Consider the following 12,382-nt stretch of genomic DNA (forward strand, 5'->3'; position numbering starts at 1 on the left):
GACGCCACAGCAAAAATCGCTCCACATCAACCATCTGGAGCTCTTGGCGATCTTTCTAGCCCTAAAATCCTTTCAAAAACAGATTTCGGGCAAAGCAGTCCTCATTCGCACAGACAACATGACTGCAATGTATTATATCCAAAAACAGGGGGGGACACACTCTCCCCAGCTCTCCCGCCTAGCCCAGAGCATATGGAGATGGGCAATTCCCCAAAACATCTTTCTCCTGGCACAGCACGTTCCAGGCGTACAAAACACCATGGCAGATCTGCTCAGCAGACAAACGCAACAACTACACGAATGGGAACTGCATCCACAAGTTCTTCACCCATTCTTCCAACAGTGGGGGCATCCTCAGATAGACCTCTTCGCCACCCACGAAAACAAAAAATGCCCAAGCTTCGCCGCCAGATACCCACACCCATTGTCCAAAGGCAATGCGATATGGATGAACTGGTCAGGCAGATTTGCATACGCCTTTCCACCTCTCCCGCTAATTCCATTAGTGGTAAGGAAGCTACAGCAGCACTCCCTCACACTCATTCTGGTAGCCCCAACATGGGCCAGGCAGCCGTGGTACACCACACTACTACAGCTATCGGTGGTACCACATCAAAAACTGCACCTGTCCCCATGCCTCCTAACCCAGAACCATGGAGAAATCAGGCACCCGGACCCAGCTCAGCTCAACCTTGCGATCTGGCTCCTGAAATCTTAGAATTTGGATACCTTAACCTTCCCCCTGATTGCATGAACATCATCATGGAAGCCAGACGCCCTACCACTAGAGCATGCTATGCCGCAAAGTGGAAAAGATTTGTGATTTACTGCCGTAACAACACAATCAACCCTTTAGATGCATCCATACAGCACATCATATGCTATCTGCTCCATCTTCACAGGTGTAACCTGGCATATTCATCCATACGCCTACACCTAGCAGCGATCGCTGCTTATCTACAAAACAGACAGCATTTATCACTGTTCAGAGTGCCCGCTATTAAAGCCTTTATGGAAGGCCTTAAACGAGTAATTCCTCCCAGGGCACCACCTTCCCCCGTATGGAATCTAAATGTAGTTCTTACACGGCTAATGGGTCCACCCTTCGAACCAATGCATAAATGTGAGCTACAGTTCCTCACCTGGAAAACAGCTTTCCTCGTAGCTATTACTTCCCTTAGAAGGGTCGGTGAAATACAGGCGTTCACTATACAGGAACCCTTCCTACAAATACATCACAGCAAGGTCATACTTCGTACAAATCCGAAGTTTCTGCCCAAGGTCATTTCCCCCTTCCATCTCAATCAATCGGTGGAATTACCTGTCTTTTTCTCGCAACCACAATCTGTTGCAGAAAGGGCCTTACACACACTTGATGTTAAGAGGGCTTTGCTGTACTACATACAAAGAACGCAACCTTTCAGGAAGACTAAACAATTGTTCGTTTCCTTCTCTCCACCACATAAAGGCAACCCCATCTCTAAATCAGGGATAGCTAGGTGGATTGTAAAGTGCATACAAATTTGCTATCAAAAGGCAAAAAGAACATTATCTGTTCCACCTAAAGCCCACTCTACTAGAAAGTTAGGGGCTTCTATGGCTTTTCTAGGGAACATACCCTTAGATGACATCTGCAAAGCAGCCACATGGTCAACACCGCACACCTTCACAAAACATTACTGTGTAGACGTGCATTCCAAGCAACAAGCTAGTGTGGGCCAGGCTGTACTAAAGACACTTTTTCAAACCGCTGCAACGGATACCGGTGGTCGCCGCTAAGGTTGGGTACTGCTATATAATCTATGCTAAGTGTACAATCTGCAGCTCATATGCCTCGAACGGAATATGCTACTTACCAGTATGCATCTGTTCTTGGCATGTAGAGCTGCAGAGTTGTACACGCCCACCCGCCTCCCCGGCTACCTGTATCCGTTCCAGTCCATCTTATTTAGATACAACACACATGGGTTTCTCACTGTTATTACTACGCTCCATCATTTCCCTGTTGGCGAAAAACAATCTGAGGATGGAGCCGAAGCCCATGCGCAGTACGGACCGAAGGAGGAGTCACCGAACTCGTGACTTCCAAAGACTGTCCAAAGAACAAAAACAAACTGCAAACATCCGGGCCCAACACCAGATGGCGATCTATGCTAAGTGTACAACTCTGCAGCTCTACATGCCAAGAACAGATGCATACTGGTAAGTAGCATATTCCTTCTCAGTGATTGTAGTTTTTCTACCATCTTGCTTCTTCTCTTTTATTTTTGTAAGACCCTTTTCTGTCAACTAAAGTGCTTGAGTTAGAAAACCCTCTACTATCCTGAGCTGACTTCACGTTCTGTGTTCACAGACTGGTAAATGCTGCCACTCATTCCACTCTCACAGATACAAAGGTTAGATCCGTGCTGCTGTTTATGTGAATAGGCCATGAAAGTCAATCAGGGGTAGCCAGATAACGTTTCAAAAAAATCCACTGGTGCTCTGGCTGCTCACCTGGCTTCCTCTGCTCTCTGGGTTAATGAAAGAAATGGCAGTAACAAAAAGTAATTAGGTCTGTCTGGCCTCCTTGTGATTTCTCTACTTTTCATTGTTTGTGCCCCCTAATGGTGTCCGTTGAGGTGCTAGTATGTGACAAGGGGTCAACCCTCTGATGTCATTGGTGTATCAAAGTACATGATGTCACTACTGTAACTTTTAGTATTGTGGTGACTCAATATGTATGGTGAAAAGAATATTTAAGTACATTTTTTATATGATGTCCAGGGTGCAAACAGTGTTCCTTTCTAAACTATCCTAATGCAAATATTTTCCATCTCTTTTTCTGCAGATGAATGTGTTGGTAGAAGTAATATAGGTATATTCCCTATGAATAGAGCGTTAAACCTCTTGTGGTACAAAGCTCATATAGAATTTTTATCTTTCTGTTTCTAGGTGCGATCAAGTGAAGTACCATATGAAAAGGATACAAGATATATTTTGGGTTTCTTATCTAACCCTAAACGATTTAATGTAGCAATAACCAGGGCAAAAGCTTTGCTCATTGTGGTGGGGAATCCCCATGTCCTTGTTAAAGTAAGTACCAATCTATATCCAACGAGTCTGTTTTTAAAAATAAACATTGAAAGTTGTCATGAAGTATTGGGACCTGAACCGATAATTATATATTCTCGTGGCATTATGAGAGGCCCCAGCAATTGCCCTTCTGAAAGGTCTTCTACTGTAAAAACACATCCTAGGCTAGGATTCTTGAGTTGCACAGCCATCTAACTTTAGGATGACCTTGAAGCACAGTGTCTAAGGTTCTTTTGAAGCAGGTTTTTCCAATGGTATGAAAGCAAAGCATTGCTTATATACAGAAAACTTGGGGCATCGTTGGTTGCATAATTTACCACATTTGATGCTCAGCGCGTGGGTTTAATGTGGAAGAGGCCTCATTCTTTCTGACATTTTTGGCAACAGATAATATTTGGCCTTCCACTTTATAACTGGGTACCCCTCTTTAGCTTACCTTCTTCCATAATTGTGGGCTGTTCTCCCGGTGTGAGACATGAGCAAAGTATTTTGCCTAAACAAAAAGCAATGTGGAAACCTAGATACAACCGAGGCCCTGCTAACAACTGGCCATGACTACCAATATGAAGCCAGCTTTTCTTAGATTAGTCCACGTTCCGCCTCTGAGGAAATATAACACAGCTTTGGAAACGCATGCAAGGCCCTCCGGTGGCTTCTTTTTTCCTTAAGACACTTCGTTGCAGCAGAATAGTTCTTCTGCTCACTGACTTCTTTATGCTAATGGTGGGATCCTACTTTTATAGTATGAAGGCAATATTCCACTTAAAAAATCATTTTTGGGGACAGCAAGAGCTGGATTTGTGACTGGGCCTAATTAGCTCTCATGATTTATAAACTTAAATTGCCATGATTAAAAATTACAAATGATGTCTGAATTATGCATTTATTAAGTTGTGTAAAAGATCTTCATTTGTCCAATTTTTCTGTTTATTCAGATGGTAGCTGTTGCAGCAATTCAGCACACACCTGTCTCACCCCGTTGTGGCCTATTGACCTGGGGCATGCTCAAGACGGAACTTATACATAGATGACCAATAATTATTTACACCATAAAAAACAAATTGATCTATATTTAATAAGTGACACAGGTGTAGGGCTGCAAAATTAAACATACCCGTCTATATAGTTATAAGGATGAGCACTCTGTGACAATGTAAACAAAAAAAAAACATATCGTACATCATAATAGGCTTTCAGGAAAAAGAAGGCTTTTAAGAAACAGTGGAAGACCGGACTACCTTATCCATGCCTGCGCATGCAGAGGAAATTCACTTATAATATCATGGTTTTTTTGTTTTTATTTTTTTTATTCCAAACAACACAACAGCTGTACATCAGTGATTTCAGTGTCTTACATTTAATCCAACCATTGTGTTTGCAGTTGTCTTTCTTCTATCGTTCAGGATACAACACCAATGATATGTGACCCTCATAGTACGTCTAATGCCCCCTTCACAGCCCTGAGTAAGTTTGCCATTGCCTCCAAAATTTTACCATTTCTTCGGGCAGCTTCTGTTTTGATAAATAGTACGTTCTGCCAACCAACACCAATCTCTATCTGTCTGCCAATCTTCAACCTCTGGTAATGCTCTGGCACCCTAGCATGTGGGTAGATTGCATTTTGCCACCACCACTGCCAATGCCAGCCAGATCCTAGTATATCTTGGCCATGCTTCTTCTCCTGAAACCACTAACCGAAGCCATTATGGCTCCAAGGGAACCTCCACTCCATCACCCGCACCATAATTCTTCCAATTTTACCCAGGTATGTATGCGTCTCTAGGCATTCCCATATAAAATGGTAAAATGTTCCTTCCTGGCCACAACCGTGATGATTCCACCCCGCCTAAGCAATGCAGTAGCCTCCTGGCACTGTATGTGTGGTGGAAAACCTTCAATTGGATTAGCCGGAAAATAGAACTAATCACCACCTTCCTCTGTCCCTGAAGGGCCTCCATCCAGTCTTCATCCTCTATTGGACCCATATCTCCCGCCTACACGGCCCTTAGTGGTCCCAAAGGGTCTGGTGCTTTATTTATCAGTTTTTGTATATTAATTATATTGCCTTCTCCTCCAAGGGGCCTGTCAGGAGTATATCCTCCACTGGAGAGGCCTTGGCCAAGTCTTTGCCCTCGCAAATATGACCCCATATGGCATGGCCTAGTTGCAGGTATCGCAGCCCCTCCCCCGGACCCCGTTTGTACGCTTGTTGGAGGGTCTCAAACTTCACGAATGTCTGGTTCCTCCAAACATCACCATGTTTTTCAAGACCCAGCAGTTACCACTTCTCAAAGCCCTTTAACCTACCCACTTTGTCTAATTTGTCACTGGCCCACTGAGTGGTCATTTCCGCGAGTTTGCATCCCCAGCCCAGGTATTTTGATGCCGCTTGCCAGGATTTAATTACCTGTGTGTGAGCCGGCAGCCCCCGACTCACCCTCCTATCATAGATTAGGTGTGCATAACCCCTAGCTCCCATTTGTGCTCTGTCCACTCTGCAGGCTGGTTCCTTCCTGTCCCCAAACGCCCAGTCATCATGGTGTTTTAAACTGATTAAGTGTTTTAATTTCTTATCTTTAGTTGGTGAAAGAAGTATTAAAACAGAAGCAAAACAATAGGGCCTTCACTGTACTCTGCACTGTACCCTAATTGAGTCGGTATAGCTGGGTCTGATCCAAAAGAGTGATACACTACCGGGATTCAAGTAATGTAATAATAGTAATGGCTAAATTGGGTGTTTATAGTTGTAAAAAGAAGTATCTAAATAGAAATAACAGTAAAAGTCATTTGGTGGTTATTGCTAAGTATGTTTATTTTGTATTCAGAGGTCTGCAGTAGTAGTCTTGTCGTTGGGTTATGTACCACAAACACTCTTGGCCCTTCCATTTTAAATTCGCTAAGGTGCAGGAAAGTGAAGCTGCATATCTAGTGCCCTCACAGTCACATGATCCAAGTGTAGGGCTTGTCATTGGACAAAGTTGTTTTATGGACCCATCTACCATTGTAAGAAACTTTGAAGGGGTCATACGTAAGGAGAAAAGAGTAATAATGTGTCATTCGGTAGTCATTCCATAAGTGCATCATGTCATAGAATTTTATTTCAGACCTCTTGAGTACTTTAATTTTACATTATCTTATATAACAAAAAAGTGAGAAACAACAATACTTAAACAAGAAATGGCTGCCATGTGCTAGTGCCGTAATCGCAAATTAGGTAGTATTTTCAAGGGTTCAAGAAAAGGTTTAAAAAACTTCATAGCTGTCCTCACGTGATATCATACCTCAGCAGCTAAACATCTCAGGTGCCTTGGAATATCTTTGACACTGGAGTGCTGTGCCCGTGTAAATGAGCATGCTCTTATTTAATGCATCAGATTACTTGTTGCTTGTCATACTTAAAGGCTCTGGATCCATTGAGTAGGAGGCATTCTCGAGATTTGCTTTCCCCTGTCCACTTCTTCCGTCGTTCAACTGCTTCTTGGGACGCTGTTTTGCAAACATGTTGCACCCAGAATGCCTCGAGAAAATGGAACAGTGTGAACCTGCACTGCATATTATGGTTGACCCAAAGAGTGTTGCAGTAAGTTTCTGGATTCCAAAATGACAAAAGGAGATGAAACTAGCCTACATTCGCAAGTGAGTTGAGAAGGCGGTTGTACAAGTGTTAGCAATATCTGTAGATTGAGAACGGATGAAGCAGCTGGGGCGGCGAACAGCAGTCTTGTTACAAGCAACAGCAATTCATCTTTAGTAGTGTACCTGATTTTTTAAAGTGAGCATGCCACCAGAGAGGAAGCTGATGCTAATATTGCTGCATCATAAATGTGTGGTTGTTAATCCTGCTCCTGCGGTTTGTAGCTTCTTGTTTAATGGGCACAAAGGAGCCCGAACTACTCTGGCACGAGCTGCTATTACAGAATGGATTGCTTCAATACTTTAATCAAAACATGAACTCAGATTGTACCACTAGAAATAATTTCTGACATGGTTAAACTGGAATTTTTTTATTCTAAATCCTGCATGCCTAAATATCATTGTCCATGTCAGTTCATACAGGAGATGTGGCTGTCATTTGATCTTAAAGTGTAAAAATAAAGGTCATGAAAGACCACTCTGTTAACTCGCATAATGCCCCGTAGTTAGAGATGCCTGAAGACCTGATAAAATCCAGATTCAATACCAAGGGCTGTTTGGCAGAAAGTACCACTGACGTGAAATGATGACAATATAAGGCTCCAACTAATCCCTGACAGACAACCTCTTCAGTTAAAAACAAAGTGCAGTGCTCTTCTGGGCAGCACAGAACGTACATCTTCACCAAAGGTGGGGTATGAGACAACACACATTAAAGAAACAGCCTTACTTGATTAAACAAAACTAATTTTCAGCACTTGCCATTGCAACCAGGTTTATTAGTTGTTGAGTTCTTATGATGAAGAATGGGATTTCGATGTGGCATCTACATACCACTTAGATAAAGAAAGCAGTTATGGGGGGCATCTCTGCACCTCATGTACCTGTACTGGCCAACAATATCAAAAAACATATGCGCTCTTATTCAAACTTTGAGACATAATCTTGAGAACATGCAGATAAAGAACTAACATCTGTTGTTTTCAACCACTTCCCCAGATGATCCCCAGGTGTGATTATCTTGATTTCTCACTCGCTGAGCCAAGGTATTTTCTCAGATTCAGCTGCACAGTGAGGACCTTCATGCGAGCTTTGCTTCAGTTTGCACTGTAAACGTCCACCTAAATACAGCAATTCCAGCCATGGATTGTGTTTTTTGCTGAAATCAATAAGGTTATTATACATGTAGAAACAAGAGTAGGCAAAATGGGTGATACAACATTTTAAGATACCTCAGATGTGGCCATATTGGCAGCCCCAAGGGATGATACTGTCTTCAAACTTGAAGTCTTGGAAACTGTAACTGAAGAGGTAGACAAAAGATAATTGTGAGAAGAAATTAATCTTTGATCTTTCTGCATCATGTTTTCTAGCATGGGAGGTGCAGAGACATCTCTGTATTCATCATGATCGTCCCAAACCTGCTTTAGTGTAGGAAAGAGCTGGGGAAAATTACATCATGATGCACTAATAAGTACATTTTTAATTTGCAGAAGCCAGCTAACCCCGTAATCACTCGACTGTATCCTCACCTTTGAACTTGCATTCTGCTTTCTTTTTGCTAGTACAGCAAGAACATGCATACACATAAATACAAAAATGGATACGGAAAATCAGTGATGTTAATTTTTTAAGTTTTAAGGCAAAGGCACCTATAAAAAGTAATCAAGAGTATCATATGGCAGTTGACTGGGTCCTAAGTGTGATTTCAGGCCAACCCAGATGAACCGGAGGTCCAATACACCAAGCAGGTCTCCTTTTTAGGTTGAGCCTGAGCAAGCACGCTTGCACTGCTTTGGCGATCTGCTGTAGTAGAGTATGGAAGAGAAGCCCCGCCCATATTTTTAATTGGCTTGTGTCTTTGTCCTTCGTAAATGCTGGCTTCTGAATCTGTAATTGGCTTGTTAGTCACTCCTTAGTATGGCCATGTCTTCATTTGTAACCTCCCATGGCTACTGGCCCCTTTACTTCGGTTGATACACGGTACGTCATTTTAAGTCTCTCAGCACTACTTTCTTTCATGTGTTTTTACTACTGCAGGCCAACCTGCTTTCCTGCAACATTCAGCGTGTGATGCGCACTTTCATTTCACAAGCACGGGCACCACGCATGACAGTGGCTGAATGGGCAACTGAGGAGTGGGTAGCCAGGCCGACACCATGGGGAGTCTGCATGCCCAGCCCACTGGGAGAGCAGGCAGCCGGACCAGGGATGCAGCCTGTCCTAGAATTCTAATAAATTAACGCCAAAATCCGCCCTTCTAATACTGAGTGGATGGCGTTTGCATTGCAAATGCTTGTTTAAAGTGGCAGCAAGGCGTAGGAAATCAATAAAGGAGGTACCTTCAGGCCGAAATTACACCCATTGCATTTTAGATCTCGTGATACGATATGGTTGTCTGAACCTTCTTTCTAGCCATGGTACATACCTATAAATGTAAAGACACCTATCAGGCTAAAGTTCTGCCAACTTTTGTATTTCGCTTTAGAAATGCATTTTTGTGGTTCTTTAAGCCATAGGCCTCGTTGCACTGCCATCTCCCAAACAGCAAGCCTTTTACTTTGTAAATTTTACAACTGATTATGCTGACCGCATTATTGTTGGATTCCTTGTAGGCATTTTGTTTCAAAAATGTGTTTTAGGGATCTTGGATTGTTGAATAAGAAGCCTTGCTGCTCTGTTACCTGACTGGGCAGCATGCACATCACTCCACTTTCAAAATGTATATGATGTTATAGCTATTGATTTTAAGTTGCTGTTGTTGATGATGTACTGTAGTTTTATGTTTTGAAAAAAAAAATTGAATAACGATACAATGATGATAACTAAGTTTGGGTTATAGGTGGTGCTATTAAGAGTCATGCACAGTAATATAGCATACCAGATACTTTTGCTCGAATAACTATTATATACGGAGATAATGTGTTTCAGTTTGCATACCAGAGAACTATGTTTTTTATGCATTTGCGATGCATCTCGAGCTGGGCTGGGTGCTTGCTGTTGATGTGACACACATAAGATTTTGCAGAGGATAGCGGATGAGACTTTAAGAGACGGGTCACAGGAGCGGTAGTGGACCTCATGTATTAGAGCAAGGGCTGAGCAGCCTTTCAAGCAGCTTTGATATGTCAACTGCAGTAGTAGTGCACAGAAGAAAACATTTTGTCCCTTCACCACTCCCTCTTGATAGCTGTAATGCAGGGAAGATTTAACAAAGGATTTTATTGCTGGGTTTTAATGTTTTGTGTTGATTGATGTGCGTTGGTAGTCTTCAATCTGCCCTTTACTAGAATTTTATACTAATGCGTTTCCCCATGAGGCAGTTCAGGTGTGAATCACTTGTTCTCTGCCAGTAGAGACTCAAGCTGATCCTTGTTGGTTTGACACCCCTTCCCAGCCAGGCATTAGGATTTGAAGTTGTTTGCTTATCCACTTAACAGAGTACGTGGCCTAGAAGTGTACTTTACACTGTGACATTAGTTATGGTGAAACTAGTTTGCATATAGCTATTCCCATGCACCTTCCAAATGGCACAACCTGAAAATGATGGACTTGTGTACTCCAGGAAGCAAAAGACACACAATTGATGAACAGAATGCAGAACAAATCAAAACATTCATCCCAGTCAAGAGATCTGGGATAAATCCATCATTCTTTTGCTCACCATGCCACCCCAGTTTAGACCTGGCCATATGCAATTTAGTCTTGACCCTGTGCCTCATGGGAACAGTCCAGCCCGAACTGCCAAGCCAGGTCCTCCCTGGACCGGAAACAAGCATCCTAGGACCGGTTTCGGGGTTTCACCCCTCTTCAGCCAGGATAGCTTGATTCCATTGGCCCAGTGAGCCCAGGACCCACGTCTGGGCATCCCTGGCGCACTTAGGGCGAGAAAGCAAAAGACACACAATTGATAGACGGAATGCAGAACAAATCAAAACATTCACCCCCAGTCAAGAGATCTGGGTTAAATCCATCATTCTGTTGCTCACCATGCCACCCTAGTTTAGACCTGGCCATATGCAAATCAGTCTTGACCCTGTGCCTCATGGGAACAGTCCAGTCCGAACTGCCAAGCCAGGTCCTCCCTGGACCGGAAACCAGCATCCTAGGACCGGTTTCGGGGTTTCACCCCTCTTCAGCCAGGATAGCTTGATTCCAGTGGCATGGAGAGCACGGGACTCACGTCTGAGCATACCCGTCCCACTCGGGGTGACAAATGCAAAAACAACAGTTGATGGACAGAATGCAGAACAATGTCATACATTCACCCCATGCCATTCCAAACAGTGGCAGTGAACAAAGGGAACAACATCAGCGTACACTGGACAGGTGTTACACATCTAAACAGGAGTGAAACAGACAAGACAATTAGCGCCCAATTCAGAACTTAAGATGGTGGAATTCACAAATGTCAACAGATCTCCATTTGCTCACTTGAATGGTTGATGGCTTTGCCACGTTTCCTTACCCGCAGTGGCCACTGGGAAGCTCCAGACAGTGGAAAAGATGACCAAGATTATAATAAAGTATGTACCTCGAAAACAAGCAACAAAAATACTAACTCTGCTCCTCTTGGTTAACTATTAAGTAACATCAGCGGAGTAAAACAGTGGCTGGTGACTGACTGCTCGTTCAGCATGAAAGACTCCATGACAACAACATCAAAGTATTATGTACGTTTTGGTGAGGCCACGAAGGAAGAGTCAAAACCACTGATTAGATCATATTGTTCTTTTAAGTTCGGATGACATTTTTTACTTTCTCCAATTGCGCAGGAGAGGATTTCAGAGCACAGGAGACAGCCCTGCAGTGGTGTAGCAAGAGCACCACAGGCCCCAATACAAGCAAGGAGTTTGGTAGTGAAAGACTCTGGTGCCACTACACCTGCTGCACTATTGGTAGTTACGCCGTTGCCTTCCATACACTCAGTGGCTCTCCAGTTCTCCGAAGCTGATGTACATCACTTCCCAACACTTTCAATATGTTAACACCTCTAACAAAGACCCCATCTATGAGTACTGTCCGGTATTTGCATGTATATAGCGCTTCGTACCCCTGACAGGGCTCAGACCTCAGGTAGCACACTCTCCTCAGGCTGTGCTTGGTTAGAAAGGCGAGGGTTTCTAGTGGGGTCTTTGTCATTGGGAAGTGTTTTAGTGTCTAGCGTGATGTGTGGTGAGGAAGAATGGGAGTCCCCGGTGTATCATATGTGGGAGTTGTTTTGCAGACTTGCTGCCCTGTGTGTCGTACCAGTGGTATAGTTGTGGTTAGGAGTGAATAGGTACAGCGTGGAGCCAGACGCAGCTGCACGTGTGTAAATAAACAAGTCCAAACTCACCTGGTTTGCCTGAGCCCGGCAGCCGCTCAACCGAGTCCCTGCCTTCCTTCTCCCTGAAGCCTTCAGCTCCCACTGCAGCACTGATCTGTTGTTACAGATTACTGCAAAACGAGAAAGATGGGAAAGAGGATGCAGTAGGATCGACCATGATGAGAACACTATTTGTAAATAAAACGTTTTGATGGTTGACAAACACTTTTTATGGCCACATCCTGCTGGGCAGAATTACGGTGCCTCAAAGCCTTTACGGAAGGCATCACGTGACAAGGTCCGAGACAGAATTCTGGTGACTCAAAGGCTTGATGGTATGCGTCACGTGACAAAGTCTGAGGCAAT

General features: G+C 43.5%; 1 protein-coding gene across 2 annotated transcripts in view; it reads left to right on the top strand.

Annotated features, from left to right (window-relative positions):
- Window positions 1-12,382, top strand: part of MOV10L1 (Mov10 like RNA helicase 1) — a 772,466-nt gene that overhangs the window by 641,318 nt on the left and 118,766 nt on the right. For both annotated transcript variants that reach the window (XM_085650694.1, XM_085650695.1), the window contains exon 24: window positions 2,935-3,075. In XM_085650694.1, the coding sequence (XP_085506820.1) occupies window positions 2,935-3,075 (141 nt within the window). The remainder of the gene's footprint in view (window positions 1-2,934; window positions 3,076-12,382) is intronic.

This window comes from Triturus cristatus, chromosome 4_1, assembly GCF_964204655.1.
Source record: "Triturus cristatus chromosome 4_1, aTriCri1.1, whole genome shotgun sequence".
Classification (NCBI taxonomy): Eukaryota; Metazoa; Chordata; class Amphibia; order Caudata; family Salamandridae; genus Triturus; species Triturus cristatus.